The sequence below is a fragment of the Phocoena sinus genome, chromosome 17, assembly GCF_008692025.1.
Source record: "Phocoena sinus isolate mPhoSin1 chromosome 17, mPhoSin1.pri, whole genome shotgun sequence".
In the NCBI taxonomy this organism is placed as follows: Eukaryota; Metazoa; Chordata; class Mammalia; order Artiodactyla; family Phocoenidae; genus Phocoena; species Phocoena sinus.
Window position 1 is genome coordinate 44,258,290 of NC_045779.1, and position 25,932 is coordinate 44,284,221.

The 25,932-nt window shown below is 40.3% G+C and overlaps 1 protein-coding gene across 7 annotated transcripts in view; it reads right to left on the reverse strand.

The window, feature by feature from the left end:
- Positions 1 to 535: 535 nt before the first annotated feature.
- SNX31 (sorting nexin 31) overlaps positions 536 to 25,932 on the reverse strand; it is a 64,973-nt gene continuing 39,576 nt past the window's right edge. For 4 of the 7 annotated variants that reach the window (XM_032609701.1, XM_032609700.1, XM_032609697.1 and 1 more), the window contains 6 exons: positions 23,237 to 23,329; positions 18,516 to 18,719; positions 13,310 to 13,423; positions 9,943 to 10,020; positions 4,027 to 4,083; positions 536 to 1,530 (listed from right to left, as the gene is read on the reverse strand). In XM_032609701.1, the coding sequence (XP_032465592.1) occupies positions 1,438 to 1,530; positions 4,027 to 4,083; positions 9,943 to 10,020; positions 13,310 to 13,423; positions 18,516 to 18,719; positions 23,237 to 23,329 (639 nt within the window). In that variant the 3' untranslated portion in view covers positions 536 to 1,437. The remainder of the gene's footprint in view (positions 1,531 to 4,026; positions 4,084 to 9,942; positions 10,021 to 13,309; positions 13,424 to 18,515; positions 18,720 to 23,236; positions 23,330 to 25,932) is intronic. The other 3 variants (XM_032609695.1, XM_032609699.1, XM_032609698.1) reach the window with 3 other exon arrangements.

A 25,932-nucleotide genomic window follows, 5' to 3' on the forward strand; every position in this document is an offset into this window, starting at 1 on the left:
CTCACCCCACCCACCAACTTCCTATGACACACAGGTCCCCACTACACGTTGGACACCTACTCCATGCTGTCTTGGATTACTCACAATATGTATCAAGTTGCAACATATGAAATGGGTAACATTTCAACTATCTTTGACCTACAAAACAGCAGTTACATATGGTTCAATCTAATATATGCATCTTCTCACCCCAGATACAAATTCTCTTTGCATTCCTAGGGTCTTCAATAGATTCTTATACAGTGTAGGCATTTGCTATTAAATAGAAATAGACTTTGACTATTGCTAGACTGGTGAAACAGAGGATAAGCTTCTATTTTTAATCTGAAAATGTATCCTAGCCATTAATACACTCACCACGGGTGATCTGGGATGTTTATGATTCCCCCCTTGCAAAAATGTCCCACTACAGCCTAAAATATAAATATAAAACTTTACAGCGCTAGAAGTTATGGCTAGAGACATTGCTTTATAAATATTATAGGGCTTTAATAGATTCTACACTTCAAAAAATGATTCACAGAATTTTCATCAATAAATTCTATGTTCACTAGAATATATTTCATATTTATTATATAATTAGTTACACAACCCAGTTAGAAAAGAACATTATAATATCACACTTTACCTAATTATATTGATTCCTCTGTCCCTCTCCCTTACTGCAATCTTAGTTCTATATATAATTCTATTAATTAATGATGAACTGAAACTGGATAAGAAAAAGTCTAGAGAAAAAGTATACATAGCTTTAAAGCTAAGGTATCTGATATCAAGTGCAGGGCCCCATTGGTTTCCAAAATAAAAATATTCAAAATAGTGTCATGACTATTGAACTGAATTCAGTATTCTAAGAACAGAATACAGCTACAACAGTGGAGAAGCAGAGAACTGGGCAGCCTATTACTTTGAGCACATCCATATCGGTAGGCTCAGAATTATATAAGGAAACAAATCGGTATTTCATCAACTCCTTGCTCTGGTGATGGATTAGTGAAGTCAATGATTCCATTTCTTAGAGCCACAGCTGATGAGCCATGCCCTCAGATCTTAACCCAAAATGCATTTTTAGTGTTTTATATTAAGTCTTTCATTCATGCAATATCAGAACATATAAAAGGTTTCATGAAGCCAGGTAAGTATCTATCTTAGGGGAAAAAAAACCCCAACGAGCTTTGTACTGATTGGTTCAGATTTGCCATTTGTCACATATAAGTCACTAAAAACAAACTATATAACTTCGTTTTGCATTTCCCTTTAATCTTGAGATGAGCAGAGTTCTGAAGTAGTCTTGATGAATATGGTCCATCTTAATGTGAAAAAAATGGGAAGGAGTCACATTTCTTCCACTGGTGGTAGGAAGCCTACTTTCAACCCCCAAGCTCTCTCATGGTCAAGACAGCCTTTGAGAACATATTAAAAAGTTAGACTTTCTCTTCAAAGACCTTCTTCCTTTATGGTCCCCAAACCACAGTCAACTTCAGCTGTCTTAATCTTGCTTTTTCTTGGCAGAAAACTAGAATAGTCTTTCTGTTACGAAGTAAACAGAGAGGTTAGAAATATATACGAGAGGAAATAATTTCCATAACAACAATAACAGTTAAAAAGCCAAAGTTTTAAAATAATATAAAAAGGCAACTAAAAGGTTGTATCTGTTAAGCACTGGTTGTTTTAAATGGCTTTATCGTGTAGAAGCTTTGTTTCCGAGGTAGCTATACATCTGTTAGCGCTGAGAGTGCTTTCTACAGGTATGGAGAGGTACGCATGTCCAGAGCACCTTTCCAGGCACTGGGATCTCTCCAGGTAGCACTTGAACTCTGCCTCTCTCGTCTTTTTCCCCTCTCTTAAAGCCATGTGACTTTCAATTGTTAACTTCACCCAAAACCTTTAGTGCACATCCCACACAAAGTTTTAAAAGGTATTATAGTTATTTTTAAAATATTTTTAAGAAGTTACGGTTGCTGCAAACCTTCAGTAAGTGAACAGTTGGCTTTCAGTGTTTATAAAATCTCTAAGACAGGGCCATGGAGAGTAGGCTTTGGCCCTGGTGAAATACATGTGTGGCAGCTCACCAGGCAGAACAGCTAAAATTTTTTTTTTCTCTGAGAGATTTGTCTTGATAGAGAGGCCCCATGGCAGAGTGGTTAAAGGAACAAATAAACTTTATTTGTTAAATAACAAATAAAGACTGCTTGGGTACGGATACTAACTCCGTCATTTACCAGCTGTGTGACCTTGGGCAAGTTACTTAACCTTTCTGTGTTTTCAGTTCCCTTGGCTACAAACCAAGGATAATAATAATACTTGGGTTGCTGTGAAAATTAAATGAGTTATATGTGGAAAGCAACTACAACAGTGCCTAGCTCAGGATAAGCTCTCTATAAAGGTTGGCTAAAATAAGTTGGAATTCAATATAATTGGACACCAGGCCCCCTTCTGACATGCTGGCCCTGCTCAGAGCATGAGGGAGGTTTGCCTCCTTTAGCATTGCTGCTCACCCATGCTGACGATTGTGTTGTCTGTTGTTCTAGGACAGTGGCTCTCAAACTCAAACATGCATCAGACTCAACTGGAGGGCTTGCTAAATACTGATTGCTGGCCCCCAACCCCAGACTTTCTGATCCAGTAAGTTGGGGGCCTGAGAATTTGAATTTCTAGTAAGTTCCCGAGGGATGCTGACCCTTCCGGTCTAGGGACCCCACTCTGAGAACCACTGTTTTAGGCTAATAGTTCCAATCCTGGCTGTACTTTAGACCACGTGGGGAGCTTTAAAGAATTCTGCTGCCAGGGCCCTCAGATCAGTTAAATCAGAATCTTTGAGGGTGCGGCCCAGCCATCATTAGTGTTTCGAGCTCTCCAGGTGATAGTATGCAGCCAGGGTTGAGAACCACAGCTCTATGCCATCACTATGCTGCCGAAATGGATGAATTTAAGTGACGGAGTGATTTTACAGATAAAGAAGCTGAAGCTTGGTGCAGTGTTTCCCATTGGAGTTCTTGCTCTAAATGATGATTTACTGAATCCATCTTTTGGGGTGAGGCCCAGGAATTTGCCTTTCAGTAAGTACCCCAAGAGTCCCTTATACACATTTAGTTTTTTGATCTGCCTGAAGACACACAGCCAGTAATTGGTGGAGTTCTCACCTCCTGTCTCTGATGTAAGCAGTCAGAAATGCTGTTATTGTGTAGGAGAGACAGTTCTGCATTTAATCTGTTTTTAAAATTTTTCTCTGAGCTCATTCACTCAAGGAAGGACCTTATATATTTATAAATACTGTACTTATATACTATCTGTATATACACAGCAGACTCTGTGACAGGAGCTGGACCAATAATAAATCCCATTCAAATGCTACTTAGAGGCTACCTTTATTTTGTTCACCCACACTAGGATTTGAACCTTGAAAGGAAGAAGTAGTTAAGGGCACAGCTCTGGAATCAGACTGCCTGCTTCCTCCTACCATTGATAACTGTACAGCCTGGAGCAAGTCACCTAACCCTCTGTGCCCCAATTTCCTCAGCTGATTTACAGGATCGTGGTAAGGATAAATGCATTAATCCACAGAAAAGTGCTTCGAACAGTGCCTGGCAATGAGTGTCTATTAATGCTTTCTATTATGATATTTATTGTTATTGCTATCTGCACAGCAGACCTAAATGCTTGAAAAAGTAGTTTATAAACTTAAAAGTTCTTTTACACAGAGTTCACCACAGAAAGTCGATGAAACTAAAATATACCAACTAGAAAGAGGATTTTTAAAAAATGTATGGAGTGTGGAAGAAAATTACTGAAGAATTTTGTATGCTTCTTGGAAGTTTTCTATATATAAATTCAGGAAAGTCCTCGCCCAACTGGGTGCCACGGTAAAAAATACTGTTTCTATGATGGTTGTCCAACTGGACCAGCGTATATGGAGGAGCTTCTGTGAAAGACAATTCTGGCTTAACTTTAAAAGTAGAATGACTGGTTACTTAAAGGGGAAAATCAGAATTATAATATATCCATTACATAATTTTACTCACAGACCTGGCTTTGTTGACTGTGGTGTTTTTTACTTTTGCCTTGTTCTGGAACTTCAATCTGCTGAACAGATTAGTGAAATGTCAGTCAGCACAGCCGGAGAAGCGAGCACACAAATAATCTATTTAACCAGCACATTTCTCCTTCCACAGTAATCCTCTTAATGGTCCCGAAGGCTGCCAGTCAGCAGGACACCTGCTCATCGTCTGCACAGGCCCCCTTCGTTTGCAAGTATCTCAGCGTTGTGGAAATTGAGTCCCCAAAAGTGAAGTGAAGCTTAATGTTTAACATTGGTGGCTGCCTGTGGATTTTGTGATTTAACATAGCTTTTAAAAGGACTTCACACGAAATGAACTCCTAAATCCACAAATAAGCCACAGAGCTCCAATCCATATGTTGAACCAAAGCCAGATGGGGCTTTGATTAACCAAAAGGCATCATTAATCAAACCAAAGTTTAAAATACTTGAATATATCTCATGCACATAAGGTAAACTTAATATAACGGTCAGGGGCCCAGCAGAAAACAGATGGCCCACTCCTGGGGCAGCTGAGGGGAGTTTCTAAAAGGAACTGCCTAATGGAGGTGTGGGGAAGATTCAAGTGAACCAGTGACGGGGTGTGGGAGCCCTCAGAGACTAGCAGTGAGGGGCTAGGGAGGGTGGGAGTAATTCTTACCGCTTCTAAGCCTGAAGGGGCGAGGGCAGCAGCTGGTACTGGAACCAGAGTGGCCGCTGCAGCAGGGAGGAGAGGTCACCTACAGGAGCTGTGGCCCTCAATAGAGGGCCGGGCCAACCCCAGAGACCCAGCTGGGACAGAGTTGGAGAAATAAATACCCCAGTCTCCATTTTCTCCCACTCTCCAACCTCACTGGGTTTCCCCCTGGGTGACACTGGTCAGTTGGAGGCTGGAGGTCAGAGGGCAAGGCCACAGCACACAAAGGTCAGTCTCCTAGCCAGAGTTTAGGGGAAAGTGCTCTTAGACTCTCCTTATAGAAAAAGAAAAGAACAGCTATTAAACAACTGTGCATTATGTGCGTATCTCAACTTATCACTCTATAATCCTGAATGTTTCTGTACTAATTGCCTTTCTCCTTCAACAAATAAACTTCTTAACACTGGATTCTCAGTTTCTAGCCACTGTATGGTAAACACAGGCATTGGTAAATGACAGAATGAGGGGCTGTTTATTATTCATGAGACTGTAGAGTGGGACATTACAAAATAAGTGGGATAAATAACATGACACTGCAAAAGAACATTATCTTTTAACTTAATTTTGCCATAAAATACATTGCTTTGAAGGATACGTAGGACTTCCTTTAGGTTAATATTCTCAACAGAGGTAGTTATATAGTTGAAGCCTATTTCAATAGTTTCAAAAAATCATTATTAGGTCTTGGTAAATGAGAAATTAATGTTCTGATATCTTATGTGTTTCATTATTATTATTTCACGATATTACATTATAGTTTGTAAGTAGACTTGTGCGACGAAATACAGAAGTTGGGAGAAACCTCCCAGAATTGTTCTCTCTCCTAGTCTCCTTCCCCTCCCCCTCCCCACATAGAAATGAAATAAAATACAACCCACTACAAATGTTAAGCAATTTCTGATATAATCTGTTTCCTTGGCTTATTTCAATAGGCTTTATATATTTTATATACTGGGGTAATAAAGTTGGGGGGAAAGGTAATCCTTTTTTCATAATGCAGTATTCCTGTACTCTCTCTCTCATCAACAGAATTTCTGTTAATAATATAACCCTTCATTCCTGCACAGTAACTTCCCCCTGGCTCTCTAAAACTTTGTCCTCCTGCTGTGCTCAGACCATTCTTGTGATGACTGTAATGTCAGTACATTTTCTGTTTTCTGAACTGGACCAGCTATGCAAAGGCTACCGTTCTTGGGACATCAGATAGCACTGCCCTTGGTGTTTCCCCTTCTCATCACATAGCAGAAGCACACTTCAAAGCACCCATCTCTGAATCCAGTGGCCTTTTACATAGTCTGATCTTGCTCCAAATGAAAGAGGAGTGGAGAGACAAATATTTATGGCAATGGTAGTTGGGGAGGGGATGGGAGGTATGAGGCAAGCTGGAATCAGAATGCTACCTGTTCTTTGCCATTTTTCGGAAAACCAATTTAGAGATTCAGACCCACTGAAGATGGTAGAGCAGAAAGGTCTCTGGTGACATCATGGAGTCACCATCCCAGCCCCAGACTGCCTACTTCTTTTAGATGAGAGAGAAACAAACTTTTATTTTCTCCAAGACACTTATTTTGTCTTGTTTTTTGTTACAGGAAGCCAAATCTACTCCTAACTAATAGACTTTATTTTCAAATAAAATAATCCTTTAATTCTGTCCTAGTTACAAGTAGCAAATATTAAAAAAAAATAAAATTTAGGTTTTTGTGTAGGAGCATAGCTCTAAGAAGAATGTTACACTTCTTTTTCCCTTTCTGGTTTTCAATTAATACTGTCTGAAGAATTTAACATGTTTTTTGTTGGGTGTTTACATTTTTCTTTAGTGCATTTTTTGACTTCAAATTTTAATGATCTCTTCATAAATGGTTCAAGTCTTACCTTTGAAAGCATTGCTTAAAGCTAACCAAGCTAATTAACTTTGTTAGCACTAAATTTCTTCTTTCACTCCTTCCTTCTTACCAGGATAAAACAGTACTATTTAATCTCCCTAGGGACCATCTGCTTTATTTATGGGGCTCATTTGGTTACAGTTTTCTTAATTTCTCTTTCCTTCCCCCGATTCTTCACAATTATCAAAATCTTAGAATTTATTCTGCCTTGCAAATTATAGAATTTATTCTGCCTTGCAAATTAGAGACCTCTGTTTCTTAGTCCATACAAGCCTTCTATAAGCGATAGGTGTCAGTTCAGACGTTATGTGCTTACCTAGAAAATGAGTGAATGTCACAGTCAAACATTTATATGGCTACTTTAAGCTCCATAAAATGACTTTTTCTCATCAATTGTGCTTTGTGAGGAGGTCTAGAACTTAGTCGAAGTTCAAACAGCTGATCTGTCTGTTCTATTTCCCTTCCAGGGTCTGATTCCACCCAGGCGTTTGTACATGAAATTCCAGACTAAAATGTGGACTCTTCCTACAACATTCTCTTGAAATGTGGACTATTCCTACAACATCCAATTTTCAAGAGGAAGGGTCTTCACTTTTCTTTCTAAGAACCAAAATAAGGGAAGAAATAAAGAATTTGTGGAAATAAAACTTGAATATTTGGATAAAGCAGTACAAGTTTTATTGACTACCATGCTGATTTTGCTGTCAGCCACTGGGATAACTACAGATTTTAATTTGCGTGCAAATCTAAGGAATGTGGTAGCGTGCTTGTTTTTCTTTAAAACTTTAAATAGACTACTACCTTCTCGTATTATAGAGCAAACTCTTTTGCTATTCACTGTACAAGTATTTCCTGCATCAAATAGCTTACACTTTACTGAACCACGTTTGAGAGTAGTTCTCCCTTTTAATGGGGCTACTTTAAATACTTTTCTCTCTCTGTCTCTCTGTATCCGTCTCTCTCTCTCCCTACATATATATACACACACATATGTATAATGACATGATATATTTATGTTTATACATATTTATCATATATATATGTAAATTGGAGCCTAAGAGGATCCGTCCTGCCTAGGAGGTTAGATTTTATTACTCTTTTAAAAAAAGCATCCTTGGTGAATGGATAAAGAAGATGTGGCACATATACACAATGGAATATTACTCAGCCTTAAAAAGAAATGAAATTGAGCTATTTGTAATGAGATGGATAGACCTAGAGTCTGTCATACAGAGTGAAGTAAGTCAGAAAGAAAAAGACAAATACCGTATGCTAACACATATATATGGAATTTAAGGGAAAAAAATGTCATGAAGAACCTAGGGGTAAGATAGGAATAAAGACGCAGACCTACTGGAGAACGGACTTGAGGGTATGGGGAGGGGGAGGGGTGAGTTTTTGACAGGGCGAGAGAGAGTCATGGACATATACACACTAACAAACGTAGTAAGGTAGATAGCTGGGGGGAAGCAGCCGCAAGGCACAGGGATATTAGCTCAGTGCTTTGTGACAGCCTGGAAGGGTGGGATGGGGAGAGTGGGAGGGAGGGAGACGCAAGAGGGAAGACATATGGGAACATGTGTGTATGTATAGCTGATTCACTTTGTTGTAAAGCAGAAACTAACACACCATTGTAGAGCAATTGTGCCCCAATAAAGATGTTTAAAAAAAAAAAAAAAAAAAAAAAAACCACAATAAATTTACTTTCTTTAAAAAAAAAAAAAAAAAAAAAGCATCCTTGGGACTTCCCTCGTGGTACAGTGGTTAAGAATCCGCCTGCCAATGCAGGGGACTCAGGTTCAATCCCTGGTCCAGGAAGATCGCACACACCGTGGAGCAACTAAGCCCGTGTGCCACAACTACTGAGCCTGTGCTCTAGAGCCCACAAGCCACAACTACTGAGCCCACGCACTGCAACTACTGAAGCCTGTGCGCTCTAGGGCCTGCGTGCCACAACTACTGAGCCAGTGTGCTGCAACTAGTGAAGCTCGTGTGTCTACGGCCTGTGCTCTGCAATAAGAAAAGCCACCACAATGAGAAGCCCGCACACCACAATGAAGAGTAGCCCCCGTTAGCCGCAACTAGAGAAAGCCCATGCACAGCAACGAAGACCCAACACAGCAAAAAAAAAGACACGTGCTTAATCAAAAAATAAAAAAGCATCCTTGATTCTTTCATTGCTTGGATTTGCTACTTCCTAGTACGTTTTGAAGCGTTCGAACACCAAGAGGCAGTGAATTTTATCTTCCCTGGGAAAATATTTTCAGTTCTAGAAGAAAGAGAAGTAAGTATAAAATGCAGGTTTTTTCTTAGAAAAAAGCTGCTAAGTCAAGTAAAGATCAATGTTAAATTAATGGTATTATCCACCCTTTTATAAAACACTAAAATTAAATGAAAACATTAGGGAAAGTTTTCAAATATTTTCCTTTCCCGTTGCAGAGCACAGGCTCCGGACGCGTAGGCTCAGTGGCCATGGCTCACGGGCCCAGCCGCCCCGCGGAATGTGGGATCTTCCCGGACCAGGGCACGAACCTGTGTCCCCTGCATCGTCAGGCGGACTCTCAACCACTGAGCCACCAGGGAAGCCCCTCTGTTGTATTTTTAAAGACCAGTGTACTATTCTGCAAGAGAATTATGTTTATAAATGTCAACCAAGCATTAGTATTTGTAATCATTTTTTATTTAAAACCAAACTGTACTATCTTATTTGGGACAAGCTTTTTAATGATGGTGACAAGGCAAGTAGAAAGTTTAAAATCTCAGGAACTCTCTTTATAGCACCAACACTTTCAGTGAGTAATTAGGCCTTTATTGAAGAGATGAAGACTAGAAAAACAAAGTAAATTTTACATTGAGGAAAAATTATAGCCTTGAGAACTTCTTTTACTCAATGGCTTCTCCAAACTGCTAAAGGCATTTTAATTTGGCACAGTGGAAGTATTAAGAGGCTGTGAGTTCTTTCTAGAGACAAAACTGCAGAGCTTATGTAAGCTCATCGCTGCTGTGTTACAGACCTCTTAAGATCCTGTCTTTATGATGTTGCTTTTGTGGTAAATCTGGAGTCTTCCGTTTGGGGGAAGGCAGAAGTACAAGGATACAGAGTAGAGGATTAGAGAGTTCTCGGCCATCCAAGGACGACTTCTCCTTGGAAAACATGACTTGCATTCTGAAGACTGAGCTCCCAGAAGGCAGGGAAGCTCACTTCTGGGCAGTTGGGTTCTTCCCTTGAGGACCAGACTTGCTGGCCCAGGGAATTCATCAGTGTAGTTTAGTGTCAGCTGATGGTGGAAATAAAGTGAAACATATACACAGATAAGAGCACTTACCATTTCTGGATTCTCTGCAGCTAGCTTTACCATCTTTTCTGAGATCATCTTTTTCAAGCAGCTACTCAGCAAAAAAGCCTAAGAAACCCAGAAATAAAGAACTCTCTCAATTGAAGAGATCCTCATTCTCTTCCTTCCCTCTTCATACAGCAAAGCAGATTTTGTGCTCTGCCCTACAACAGTATGCTTTTAAGAATTTAGAGTTCTTCTTTAACTTTCACTAATTTGCATAAGATATAATTAGCAAATAACCATAAATTTTCTCAATTATGTGGATATATTTGCAGTAATTTTTTAAAAGGTAGATTTAAAATGACCAGGATCTCATTATTAATCTTTTTCCCTTTCAAAACTCCCCCCTTACATCCTTTTTTTTCTATTACTTTGTAAACAGCTCATGTCTTATGAGCAACAAATAATAAAAACTGCTTATAATTGCAATCAAATCAACTGATGATGGTCAATCATATATATATATATTTTTTTGTTTGTTTTGTTTTTATAAATTTATTTATTTATCTATTTTTGGCTGCATTGGGTCTCCGTTGCTGCGTGTGGGCCCTCTCTAGTCTAGGTGAGTGGGGGCCACTCTTCGTTGCGGCGCGCAGGCCTCTCACCATGGCGGCCTCTCTCACTGTGGAGCACGGGATCTAGGCACGCAGGCTCAGTAGTTGTGGCGCACAGGCCCAGCCACTCCGCGGCATGTGGGATCCTCCCGGACCAGGGCTCGAACCCGCGTTCCCCGCGTTGGCATGCGGACTCTCAACCACTGCGCCACCAGGGAAGCCCTCAATCTTATATTTAACTGTGTGCATAATGACTGAGAGACCTATTATTAGGCATACATACTAACCTGTTTGAAAGAATACATTAGTACCTTATGGCTTTTACTGAACTAAAGACAAAATTAGCTATTTTTCTTCATTTTTAAATTTTCTGGTATTTTTAATCATTCACTGTCAAGACTGTCAGTTGCCGACAACATCACCTGTAGCTTATTGATGGCTCATCACTGTTAGTGCCAAGAAACATGTGTCATCCATCTTGCTGCACAAAAGCCAGGGCTTCCTTTTTCCAGGAACTTCACCCCATGTGCCAAATTTAAGGTTCCCTGTGATTTTCCCATTTGCTCCTTTCCCACAAATCCTTTTTTTCCCCTCTTTTTTCTGCTCTCAACTCTTGGCTTATTCTTTTCTTATTCAGCCCGACTGAGGTTTGAGACAACCGAAGCTCAAAGCTTGAGGCCATAGAACTTTAGTATAAATTTGTGCTCAAGGATGGTCACTGATCAGGGTGGTTGGGGACTGGGGGAATGATGGAGAGGAGGAGGGGGGAGAGGGAGAGAAAACTCAGCTGGGGGTGGTAGCCAATATACAAAACCCTTGGAGGACAGGACATAGAAAGCAGAATTAGAGGGCATCTGGGTTACACAGAGGGAGCATTCCAAAGTTTTCCAGGACTGTAGAGCATGATGGGTTGCATTTTCTTCAAGGGGAGAGAAAGGAGGGAAGGGAAAAGAAAGGGCTGCCACCAACAAGGAAAAGCGTCACAGATGTGGGGTTTATACACAGAAACAAAATTTGCCTTCCTGGTTTAGCTGAAAACTAACCCTGTTTATCTGTGCATATATGTAACCTACACAAAACCAGGGTATGAAATAGTTAAACAACAAACTGAGCTGATGCAGCTAGGAAGGGTGTTTAGTGGTGTCTCACAAGGTGGGGACTGATTCCATACTCCTATACAAAGTTACAGAGATATGTAGGTTAGGATTCTGCTATAAGCCAGGTAAGGTTTATTAAATATGAAGGGACTGAGCTTCCGTTTAAAGGGCTCGGGAACGATTTGGACCCCAGCCCTCTTTTGTATTTGCAAGGCACACAAGCCACATTTCTGTCTTTTGCAGAAGTAGCCCTTGGGTGCATATCAAAAAAACCCACACTCCAAAGGAAATAAGACCTTACCAGGAATCCTTTAAAAGAATGTTTATTGCACGTCTCTATAGTGGCTTAAACTCATTTGCTTCGGACTAGATTAAAAGACCATAATAAAATTTAACTACCGCACCTAACATTCTAGCGGAAGGGCGTGGTTTCACTGCCAAAATCTCTCTGTGTCTCTCCAAGTGACTGCAGATCTCGCCTCGGCAAACCATCCTATCATTTCCCTAAGAATATTTTCTATTTCAGGTGAACCTGGGGAGACATTTCTTTAACCTAGGATGTTGGTTTAGTACTTTGTGTTTTTCAGAGGACATTGGTATCTATTATCTCCTGATCAGCACTGTACCAGTGGGGAGTTGAAAGGGAGCTTTGTGCCTGAGACCAGAATGCTCCATGAACACAGAAGTGAGTATGATCGCCAGGGACTCAACTTGAATATAATGTTGGTGCAAAGATTACTTTGATATTTTGGTTTCATTTTAGAACTTTTGTAATTTTGACTCCAAATTGAAATAGTTTATCTCGGTAAAAAGAATTTTCAATTGGATTTGGCATTTAGAAAATTAGATTTTTTAATGGATTTTTTATTTCAATTATTTCAAATTTACTTCAAATTTAATTACTGCTACCCAACAGCCATTGTTCCTTCTTCCCTCGTAACAGAACACTGATTTTGGAAGTACCCAGCTCTAGGCAGTGATGCTTATTCTAAACTGATCATGAATCCAGTTCCTCTATGCTAAATGCTTGATTCCCAGACTCCCTTGCAGCTAGGAGTGCTCATGTGACCCAGTTCCAGCCAATGAGACAAAATGGAAAGTCTACTGGGGGGCTTCTGGGGTAAGGCTTTTGCTTTCCAGATAAAAGGGATAGCTTTTATCTACTTGGAAAATGCCAAAAGAATTATAGAGATGTCAATCATTTGCCTCCAGTATTCTTATTAAATGAGATGACAAATATCTGTATTGTCTAAGCCATGGGTTGGCAAACAAATCTAGCCACCCCACCTCTATTTATAAATAAAGTTTTATTGAAACACCCATTCATTCATGTACTGTCTGTGGCTGCTTCTGTGTTACAATAGAGTTGAGTAGTTGCAGCAGAGGCCATATGAACCTCAAAACCTAAAATATTTACCAACTGGTTCTTTGAGAAAAAGTTTAATGACCCGTGGTCTAAGTCACTGTTAGTCGAGTTTTCTGTTACTTGGTAACTAAATTCATTTCTAACTGATATTGAAGCTTTGGTGACTAGTGAAATAAAATAAAATGAAACCAAACAAAATAAATGACATTACAGGCTCAAAGGAGCATGTGTAGCATACTCTAGTACTCTGCTCCAGTTGGGTTAGGGCTTTGTCCACCCCAGAGTGCAAGAGAGCATTTTAGCACAGAAGGTTTTCCTGCTCTGCCCTAAGAACTTACCTGTTTGGTGTAAATAACAAACCACTGCCAGTGACTCTCTTCACTATACTGAAACCTGAGCTCTAAGTTCTGGTTGAGAGTTTGCTGGGGCCCATCTGTATCCAGCAGAGTCCCCTACAAAGGAAAAGATATTATTTGATATTCAGTAGGAATATAAGTGGCTATTATGTGCTGGGCAAAATATCAAAACAAGTGAGACTATTCCTATTCTCAAGAAACTATAAATTCAATCTATTTGGGAGCCATTAAAGCAAATCACCATAGTGTGATATAATAAGTATCAATATTATAAGGGAAATGAATACAGGTCTATGGAAGTAAATAGGATGGACACCTAATCCAGACTAGGATGTAAAGGAAGGCTGGTGGAGGCTGCGGGGGGTCGGGGGTGGGGTGGGGGGAAGGGGGCGGTGTTATTTGAGCAGAAGTAGAAATTATCCAAGTTTGTTGTATGTTCTTTTGGGGGGAAGGGGGGTGATGGTGACAAGTGGTTCCTGGTAGAAGAAAAAACAAGTGCAAATGCACTGAGGCCTGAGGGAACCTGGCACGCTGGAGTGTGGCTGAAGCACAGACTGCGAGGCATGGGGGGTGGTGAGAAAAGGGGCTTAGAGAAGCAGGGTAGGGCCAGATCCTGAAAGCCTGGAGAAAGCTCCTGTGGTTTTTGCTATACAGCATCTATCCCTTTCTCTTCTAGTACTGGAGTTTCAAATTCCCTCGCGAAAACTTTCCGTCTTCGCTGTGGCTCTCTAGGTAGGACTGTCAGGAAATGCTGCCTTCCTGGAGGGTGGCACGTGTATTGCATGCTTTATGAATTATATCTCACTAAAACTGTTACAAAGGAAGAGAATGATGGTGTGTTGTTGGTGGAGGGATAGACACAAAGATCAGTGGAACAGAGCAGAGAATCCAGAAATATACCCACACAAATGTGCATAACTGATTTTTGACAAAGGTGCAAAAGCAGTCCAATTGAGAAAAGATAGCCTTTTCAACAAGTGGTGCTGGAGCAATTGGACTTCCATAGGCAAAAAAAGGGAACCATGTTCTAAATTTCACACCCTATATGCAAATTAACTCAAAATGGGTCATGGACTTAAATGTATAACCTATAACTATACAACTTTTAGGAAAAAAAAAAAAACCAACAAAAAAACCCGGGGAAAAATTCTTCAGGATTTAGGGTTTGGCAGATATTTCTGACTTGACACCAGAAACACAATAAAAAAACAGATGAATTAGACTTCATCAAAATTAAAATCTTTTTTTTTTTTTTTTTTTGCGGTACGTGGGCCTCTCACTCTTGTGGCCTCTCCCGTTGCGGAGCACAGGCTCCAGACGTGCAGGCTCAGCGGCCATGGCTCACGGGTCCAGCCGCTCCGCGACATGTGGCATCTTCCCAGACCGGGTCACGAACCCGTGTCCCCTGCATCGGCAGGCGGACTCTCAACCACTGCGCCACCAGGGAAGCCCAAAATTAAAATCTTTTGCTCTGCAAAAGGCCCTATTAAGAAAATGAAAAACTGCAAAGTGAAAGAAAATATTTGCAAACCGCATATCCAACAAAGGACTAGTATCTAGAATAAATTTAAGTACTCTCAAAACTCAACAGTAAACAAACAATCCAATTGGAAAATGGGTGAAAGATATGAAGACATTTCACCTAAGAAGATATACAGATGGCAAATAAGCACATGAAAGGATGTTCAACATCATTAGCCATGAGAGAAAAGCAAATCAAATCAAATCATTAAATACCATTAAACACTTATCAGGGTGGATAAAATAAAACATGGTGAAAATACCCAATTGCTGAGGAGGACACAGAGACTGGATTGCTCATACATCACTGGTGGGAATGTAAACTGGCACAGCCCCCTTGAAAACAGTTTAGCAGTTTCCTAAAAAATTAAATATGCAACTTCCACATGACCCAGCAATTGTACTCCTGGGCATTTATCCTAGAAAAATGAAGACCTGTGCTCAGACAAAAGCTTATACATGAATATTTATAGAAGCATTATTCATAATAGCTAAAAACTGGAAACGACCAGATAGCGGTTAAACAAATTTTAGCCATTCACTACCATGGAATACTGCTCAGCAACAAAAAGAAACAAACTACTGAAATACACAACAAGCTGAATGAATTTCCAAAGAATTGTGCTAAGTAAAGGAAATCCCAAAAAGCTACATAATGTTTGATTACATTCATGTAATATTATTTTATTTTTTAAGGTAATCAATTCCTTGCTTTTATTTATATTTTTACCTCCCTAAACACAGTCAATTCTTATTATTCACAGTAGTCGTGTTCTATAATGATACCATAAGCACTAAATTCGTGGGTACTGAAAAACAGCCCAAGGGGAAATAGAGGTTTAGGTTCCTGTGAACCTCTGGTCACAACATTTTCATCAACCGATCAATACCTAACCTTGTTTTATGTGTGTTTGTTTTTTCAGCTGAGGTATAATTGACATGCAAAACCTGCACATATTTAATGTACACAATTTGAAGAGTTTGGACATAATGCATATATACATGAAATCATCACCACAATCAAGTGATAAATATATCCATTACCTCCAAAAGTTTTATATAATATTCTTGAAAGGATACAATATGAAAATGTCAAATAGATTAGTGGTTGCAAGGGTTTAAGGAGGGATGGGGGTGGGAGAAAGTGGATGCAGCTATAAAAAGCCAACATGAGACATCCCTGTGATGATGGAAATGTCTTGACCCTTCATTGTATCAATGTCAATACCCTGGGTGGGGATGTCATACTATAGTTTTGTAAGATGTAATAATTGGAGAAAAGTGGGTCAAGTGTAGGCAGGATCTCTGTACCATTTCTTTCAACTGCATGTGAATCTACAATTACGTCAAAAATAAAAGTTTACCTAAAAAATAATTAACTGTTTAAAGCAAAAGTAATTATAACATAGCATGAGGCTTATATGTAGAAATAAAGTACAGCAACAAATACCACAAAGGACAGAAGGGACAAATAGAGGTACACTGTTGTAAGGTTTTTATCCTTTGTGTGAAATAGTGTAATATTTGAAAGTAGACTGTAATAAGTTAAAGATATATATTAAAATCTCTAGGGGCTTCCCTGGTGGCGCAGTGGTTGAGAGTCTGCCTGCCGATGCAGGGGACATGGACTTGTGTCCCGGTCCGGGAGGATCCCACATGCCGCGGAGCGGCTGGGCCCATGAGCCATGGCCGCTGAGCCTGCGCGTCCAGAGCCTGTGCTTCGCAGCAGGAGAGGCCACAACGGTGAGAGGCCCGCGTAACGCAAAAAAAAAAAAAAAAAAAACAACTCTTAAATCACCATAAATTTAAAAGGTATAGCTTAAAAAAAAAACCAATGGTGCAAATGAGTAGAATCGTAAAATAGTCACTCAGTCAAAAGAAGGCAGGAAAAGAAGGAAAAAACTGATAAAACCCAAAGAAATGGACAAATCTACAAGTACAGTTGAAGATTTTAACACTCCTCACAATAACTGACAAAACAAGTAGAGAAAAATGTGTAAGGACAAATGTATAAATGCCAGCTTGACATAACTGGCATTTATAGACTATCTACCCAATAGTGGTAGCATATATTTACATTCTTTTCAAGGGCACATTGGACATTTCACGATAGACCAAACTTTGGGCTGCAAAACAAGTTCCCATAGTTTAAAAAGACTGAAATCATATGATATATTTTTTTCTGACCCCCAGAGGGAAAGAGTGGCGCAGAAAGAAGGGTTAGGAGGCTGTGGATTTCATCCAGGCAGGAAATGTTGAGACCAAGCTGTGAGGGCAGAGAGAAAGGGAGAGTTTTGAGGGAAAGCAGGGTCATAGAATAGATAGGTCTCTATATCAGCTGATATAAGGTGGGGGGAGGATAAATTAGGAATTTGGGATTAACAGATACACACTACTATATGTAAAATAAACAACAAGGACCTACTGTATAGCACAGGGAACTATATTCAATATCTTATAATAACCTATAATGGAATAGAATCTGAAAAAGAATATATACATATATATATGTGAAACTGTATCACTTTGCTGTACACCTGAAACATTGTGAATCAACTATACTTCGATAATTTTTTTTTTTAAAAAAACATGTAAGGTAAGAGAAAAGCCAGAGATTATTTCAAGATTGCTGGTTTGGCAATTAAGGAGTGGTGGTAGAGGTTCCCTTTATTAAGATAGGGAACACAGGAGGAAGAACCTTAGGACGGGCATGAGAGGGAAAAGATGAGTCTGGTTTGGGGAAAGGTTGAGTTTGAGGTGTCTATGAAACACTTGGTGAAGATGTCAAGAATGCAGTAGGAAATACTGGACTTTTAACCAGTCATCTGTAATTGATTTCAGGGAATATGTAGAGGAAAGATGCTAGAAATGGAACCCCAGGAATCACCAGCATTTCAGGAGTAGTCAGAGGGAGAGGCAGCCCACAAAATTAGGGCAGGAAGCAGGGGAAATTTTGAAAAGGAAGACGTGGTTGACAGTATCAAATGCCACAGACAGGCCTAGTACCAAGCCAGCTAAAAAATCCCTGTGGGTTTCATGGATTTAGCAACTGGGTATCATGGTTGCTCTAGTAGCATTCATCCTCTACTAGTTAACCTCCATTTCCTGTGTAAAGGGGATAATCCCTCTTAGCTCACTGGGTTATAAGAACTTAATTAAATAGCAGATGTGGCATTGCCCAGCACAGCACCTGGTACAAAGTAGGCACTCAATAAGTCTGATCAGAAGGGTTTCTCTTGGGAGGAGATGGCAAGGTAGGTATGATGCCAGGGATCCTTAAAAATAGCTCTGATGGGCAGCGCTCAGTTTCCAAGCACAGAGATCTTGTCGGTACTGAGAACGTATTGAGTGTCCAATAAATGGTACCTGTTATTGCTACTCGTTGTTATTACTTTAAACACCCTTCAAGCAGTAAAGAAGCCTGAAGGTGGAAGGTGGGAAGATGGTTGTCTCTACAGCAAGGGTGGGGAACTTGTACCAGATAATAGACAGGTTTTTACCACTAGGTGATGTTTACGGTGGCTTAGATGCCAGTCCACTCAAGGCACTGATTCGAATGGCAAATCTGTGTCCCCAATACCACTGTTGTCATCCGAGAACACTAGGATTTTAAAATCATGGGTGGAGGCTTTAAATCATGGGTAAGGCAAGCTGCCAAGATACTCACAAGGAAAGTGACCTGCCAGCACTTCACTCTGTTCATCTGGAAAATGACATCCCGGGTCCGGTTATCAGGCAGGGTTATGCAGCAGCTGATCTCATCATTGCCAACAGAAAGAACGGTCCCACAGCCGGGTTCTGGGTAGTCACAGGTACAGGGATCCAGCTGCACGTATCCATAGTGCCACACCTCTTGGGATAGCTCCAAAAACTGCTCCAAAGTGGGGGTGGGGGATGGAGGAAGCAAAAGACTGCTTGAAGCAGATGAAAATCTCATGTCAGAAGCTACTACCGTTCTAATGCAACACATGGAATGGAGTCACAGTGAAAGCACCTTTTTCTTCCGGACGATACAAATGAAGACAATGCCCCTTGTGCTGACAATAAAGGCTGCCCACGTTCATGGTGTGTCCTGCCTCGTTGACCACTGTCTCCCTGCTCCTGTTACAGCGCTCAGACATAGTGGAAATAAAAATATTCGATGTGTGAATGAAGAAGGAAGAAGAGTAGAAGGAAATTGAATGAATAGTCCTTCTGGTTAAGTCAGAAGGACCACCCAGTGACAACCTGGCTCTCTCCCAATCTTTCCCTGAAGCAAGGTAACTTATACCTCCCTTTCAAGGACTACGTGAGCGCTCTCTGATAAAGGGAAACCTGCCGAGACATATGCGGTGAGGGACAGCTGACTCTTGTTACTAGGTGGCAGAGGATCCCAGGCTACTGTCCCTCCCGGCCACATGTTGGACCAGCTCATTGTGCTGAAGCCCATGCATTCAGCTTAGGAGATGCGTTAAGCTGCCGGGCCTCCCTTTAGGTCAGTGGGCAACAACAGAAATGACAGGTTGTAAGTAGATGCTACCTACCTGTGTGGGTGGGGACCAGGGCTGAGCAATCCTGCCACAGAGCATTTAGAATAGTTTCATGGCTTTTACTACAGAAGTTCTTTTTTATTATATGGTATAAATCTTTAATTTAATTAATTTAAATTAAAATAAATTTAATTTAGTTTATTCTTTGGTAACACTTAAAAATTTTGTAATAAACTCTTGGCTGCAATGCTCTAAAAGAGATGAACGTATTTGTTTAATTAAAAGTTAAGCTCCTATTTGTAATGAGATGGATAGACCTAGAGTCTGTCATACAGAGTGAAGTAAGTCAGAAAGAAAAAGACAAATACCGTATGCTAACACATATATATGGAATTTAAGGGAAAAAAATGTCATGAAGAACCTAGGGGTAAGACAGGAATAAAGACGCAGACCTACTGGAGAACGGACTTGAGGATATGGGGAGGGGGAAGGGTGAGTTTTGACAGGGCGAGAGAGAGTCATGGACATATACACACTAACAAACGTAGTAAGGTAGATAGCTGGGGGGAAGCAGCCGCAAGGCACAGGGATATTAGCTCGGGGCTTTGTGACAGCCTGGAGGGGTGGGATGGGGAGAGTGGGAGGGAGGGAGACGCAAGAGGGAAGACATATGGGAACATATGTATATGTATAGCTGATTCACTTTGTTATAAAGCAGAAACTAACACACCATTGTAAAGCAATTATACCCCAATAAAGATGTTTAAAAAAAAAAAAAAGTTAAGCTCCATTTCTCAAGAAAGCTGTTGATGAATAAGTGCTTTGCTCAAAATGCTGGCTGGCATTTGCCATGCAAAGGAGGTGCACTGATATTACTGACTGTGTGAAAACCAGAGGACAGAAATCTAAAAGGATTATCTATTTGAAAATCAGTCTGTTTTTGTTTTTGGCTATGGCACACAGCTTGCAGGATCTTAGTTCCCCAACCAGGGGCTGAACATGGGCCCCGGCAGTGAAAGCATAGAGTCCTACCCACTGGACCGCCACGGAATTCCTGAAAATTAGTTCTTTTAAGAAGTACTTTAAAGGGACTTCCCTGGTGGTCCAGTGGTTAAGACTCTGTGCTCCCAGTGCAGGGGGCACGGGTTTGATCCCTGGTCTGGGAACTAAGATCCCGCATGCTGCATGGCGTGGCCTAAAAAAAAAGGCTTAAAAAGATAATTTAACATGTGTAACTGCTGAAGGTATGGTTATGTATTTTCATTTAGATCAGGGTTTGGCAAACTTTTTTTTAAAATAAGTTTATTTATTTATTTATTTTTGGCTGCATGGGGTGTTCATTGCTGCACATAGGCTTTCTCTAGCTGTGGTGAGCGGGGGCTGCTCTTCATTGTGGTGCCGGCTTCTCATTGCAGTGGCTTCTCTTATTGTGGAGCATAGGCTCTAGGCGCCCGGGCTTCAGTAGCTGTGGCACGTGGGCTCAGTAGTTGTGGCTCACGGGCTCTAGAGCGCAGGCTCAGTAGTTGTGGCACAGGGTTTAGCTGCTCGGCGGCATGCAGGATCTTCTCAGACCAGGACTTGAACCCATGTCCCCAGAATTGGCAGGTGGATTCTTAACCACTGTGCCACCAGGGAAGCCCTGGTAAACTTTTCTGCAGAGCCACGTAGTAAATATTTTCAGTCGTGGGGGCATATGATCTCTAGCACAGCTACTAACCTCCTCCACTCTAGCACAAAGGCAGCCTTTGACGATACATGCATGAATGAGCGTGGCTGTGTGCCCGTGGACTTCATTTACACAAACAGTGGCCCATGGGCCATAGTTAGCCTCTCTCTGGTTTAGATCAAATGACTGCTCCTGGGCTTCCCTGGTGGCGCAGTGGTTGAGAGTCCGCCTGCAGATGCAGGGGACGCGGGTTCGTGCCCCGGTCCGGGAAGATCCCACATGCCGCGGAGCGGCTGGGCCCGTGAGCCATGGCCACTGAGCCTGCGCGTCCGGAGGCTGTGCTCCACAACGGAAGAGGCCACAGCAGCGAGAGGCCCGCGTACCGCAAAAAAAAAAAAAAAAATGACTGCTCCTTTAGATTAATTTCACTCATTTTCAATTCCAAGTTTTCTTGTACATGTGCATAAAATTAAGCAATAGTTGTTAATGTGTTCACTCCATTAGCAGAACTTCACAAACAAATAATGCTGGTTTTATAGCAGTATTCTCAGATGCTTCAAGAGAAAATCATTTGTTAACTTGAATAATGGTTCAATATTTTTTCAAATGAAAAAAAACCTCACACATACCCTGTCCCAAAGCAGTATAGACGAGTCTGACAAACAAGACATATTTTAACAAAAGAAATGGCCTCTGCTTCATTGTATTATCTTTTTTTATTCTTTATATTTGGCCAACCACTGAAGCATTGATTTTGAACAAAATGCAAAGAAAATTTAGAGGACTAAATCCATACACTCAAAGTGAGGTTTTTAAAAGACCACTATCAAAATATTATGATAAAATCAGGTAAAACATTCAACATAGAAAATAAAATTTAGGGCTTCCCTGGTGACGCCGTGGTTAAGAATCCGCCTGCCAATGCAGGGGACACGGGTTCGAACCGTGGTCTGGGAAGATCCCACATGCCACGAAGCAACTAAGCCCACGAGCCACAACTACTGAAGCCTGCCACAGAGCCTGTGCTCCGCAACAAGAGAAGCCACCGCAATGAGAAGCCTGTGCACCACAAGGAAGAGCAAGCCCCACTCACCGCAACTAGAAGAAATCCCATGCACAGCAATGAAGACCCAATGCAGCCAAATAAATAAATAAAACATTTTTAAAGAAAAGAAAATTTGTTTTGTGGCAAAAATACAAATACAAATTTTGGTAGAGTGAAGCAGCATGGTTAAAAATGGCATTCTTACTAAATTAAGAAGTTTATAGAGCAGAAATGCCCTTAGAATTGGTAACTGTATCCAAAGTAGTAGCAATATGCTATCCATCAAAATAGAAGCCGTAATTATAAAAATTTACAAATCCACAGAGAAACTGAACTTCAAAATTTCTCAGACAAAGCTGTGGTGGAATACTAAGGGGGGAAATACTAAATCATGGCAGTATATGCTTTTTCTCTTTTTTTGCAGCTCATCATTAAAATTCTCATGGTAGACTTTGAAGAATTACTTTCTATATCAACCTAAGTATAAATGAGTCCTCTAAATTTGTTGGCATTTTCTTCAAAATCAGTGCTTTGGTGGTGAACACTGGTTAAGTATAAAGGATAAAAAAAAAGACAACACAATGAAGCAAAGGCCAATTCTTCTGTTAAAATATGACTTGTCAGACTTGTATATACTGCTTGGGGGAATGTGAGTTAGTACCATATTTATGGAAGCTTTTAAAATGGACATTTAGAAATATATCCTAAAGAATAATAGAATATGTATTCAAAGACAGAGGATGTTGGCTGCTGTGTTCAGGGACTTTCAGCCAGGAACCGTACCAGGTGTTGGGAACACACAGAGTATGTATAAATTAGACTCAGCCCTGGGCCTCATGGTGTTCGCTGCCAACGTGATTTATAGCAGCAAATCCTGGAAACAACCTGACTTCCGATAATAGGAAATTGGTTGGCTAAATGATAACATAACTATAAAATGGAATACTCTGTGTCATTAAAAATATTAAAGGTCTATATTAATGAACCTGGCAAAGGACTCACAATATATTGTCTGTATTTTTTAGAATCTTTAAACAATAAGCCTTTATTAATTTTATGAAAAGAAAAATCAATGAAGGTATTCTCATTTTTAAAAAGGCCCCATTTTTAGTGCTTCATGGGTTTATAAATTACAGAAACAGCTCAATTCCAGTCTGTTTCTTTAACTCTCTCCCAAGAGATTTCTCTTGGTGCAATATTTCATTCACCTTAGTTTGGTTGCCTTCTTTCTGGAGAGCCTCTAATTTCTGCCTCTGCACCTCTGTGGGTTTGGCCCATTCTTTTTCAATGTCCTGTATTGCCTTAAAACAATATAAGTTATAAAATTAGCAAAATTAACAGAAATGAATTAATCTGACAAAAACATACTCGTGTATAAAAGGCTATAAAAACAGACCCAAGTGGACACGTATAAGGATTTAGCCTGTTATAAAGGTTACTTTTTAAATTAGTTGGATATGGGAAGCAATTTCTCAATGGTTTGGGGACAAGTGGTAGCACTTAGGAAAGAAAATAAAATTAGCTCTTTCCCCACACCACCCAATCCAATAAACACAGATAGGTTAAAGATTCGAATGTAAAAACCATAAAAGAACCAGAAGAAAATAAAAGGTATTTTTATCTGATCTTGTGCTAGGAAATACCTTTCTAAGATACAAAGATAAAATATCATATAAATGAATATATAATTACATAAAAATATAAAAACTTCTGTATCTAAAACCACCAAGAACAAAACTAAGAAGCAAATGGCAAACCAAGGGAAGTGACTACATCACATGTGGCAAAGAGTTGATCTTATTTATGCAAACCAACAGTAAAAATGTAAACATCCCTAATAGGAAAATGGACAAAGGATACGTATCAGCAATTAATAAAAAGGAATTCCAAATGACAAATATAGATTGAACCTCACTAGTAGTCAAAGAATCTGTTTGCCTCTCAAATTGGCAAAGACAAAAAATATATATAACATTCAGAGTTGGCAAGGGTTTGGAGAAACAGGAAGTTTCATATAGATCTGATGCAATTTAAACTGGTAAAATTTTATGGAGGTGACTTGGCGTATAAATCTAAAACCACCTATAGGCATGACAAACATAGACGTGGGGAAAATGTACTGATAAGGCTATTACTACTATTGTTTGTAATACTGAAAATTTTCCAACTATTAATAGTGGCAAACACATGTATAGTGCTTACTACGTGTTAGGCAATGTTCTAATTGCTCTAAAACAAAAAAAGTCAATCCCACCCTCTCCCGCTCTGGTAACTACTAATTTGTTCTTGGTATCTATGCATGTGTTTTTGTTTGGTTTGGGTTGTTTGTTTATTTTATCATATTATTTATTGATTATTTCATTTATATTTCAGTGAAATCATATGGCATTTGTCTTTCTCCATCTGACTTATTTCACTCAGCAAAATACTGAGTGAAATACAACATGTCCATCCATGTTGTCACAAATGCCAGGATTTCATCTTTTTCATGGCTGAGTAGTATTCCAGCCAAGGAGTGCTCAGAGCCACCAGAAGATGGAAGAGGCAGAGAACAGAAACTTCTTCAGCACCCTGAGAGGGAGCATGGTCCTGCCAGCACCTTGATTTCAGACTTCTGGCCTATGGAACTGTGAGAGAATAAATTTCTATTATTTTAGCGCTCCTCCCCGCCCCCCCTCCCCCCCGCATAAAGAAAAATGTCAACCCTTACAGCCACCCTATGAAATAGGTACTATCATGAAATGCCCAAAAATAGGTGATTGAGTTTAGGTACAACCAAATCATAGCTTATGCTATCATTTAAAACTATATAGAATATTTAACAACATGAGGAAAGTCTGTGATGCATTGATACATGAAAAAATGTCAAGTTACAAATAAGGGCATAGTAGTAGATCGTGATTTTTTTTTTTTCAGTACGGAGGCCTCTCACTGTTGTGGCCTCTCCCATTGCGGAGCACAGGCTCCGGACGCGCAGGCTCAGCAGCCATGGCTCACGGGCCCAGTCGCTCCACGGCATGTGGGATCCTCCCGGACCGGGGCACGAACCCGTGTCCCCCGCATCAGCAGGCGGACTCTCAACCACTGCGCCACCAGGGAAGCCCAGATCCTGATTTTTATAAAACAAAAAATGTATATAAAACAAAAGCCAAAAGACCTTGTATCCACACTTAGGAGTCAAGAAAATGGATGTACATATGAGCGAAATGTAGTGTATGAAATAAACACATCAAAAATGTTGAGTTTATACGTATGATCGATTTAAGATTTGGGATGATGTTTACTTTTGTTTTTGAGCTCTTCCATATTTGCATATTTTTATAAGATGAAAACAATCTTACAATTGAAAAACAATTAAAAATGAATATACTGTTAGGCCCTTTTTGCTCAGCTTTGGGTAACTGCCACCAGCTAGCTTCCCAAACTTCAGCTCCCTGATGGGCTGCTCAGTTCTGTTTCCTAATCTGCACTGATGATTTAAGCAGAACAACACTGGTCTTAAAGAGAGAAATCACCTGAAGACAACTTAAGCCCTCAGCAATTTCTTCTGTGCTCTTCCCTTCTTTTCCTGGCATCCAGCCTCCCTTACCCCTTTATCCCGCCTGGCCCCAGGGCAGGCTCTGAGATCAGCTTTCCATCTCATCAGCTACATACACTTAGCCTGTGCTATGCTGCCATCATGCTTTAAAAGAGTTTTCCAGTGGTCCTCAGGCTGTTAACACCTCAAGGAAAGAGCCTGAGTCCTTTACCTCAGTGTATCTTGTCCAGTGTCTTACATACAGCAAAACTGCAAACAATTCTTTGCCAATTATCAGCATTTATTTATATCTTAGTCTGAACGTAAGTCTATGTGTTATGTCCCTCGTATCACTGAAGGACAGGTTATGCCTTATCTCCAAGAGGA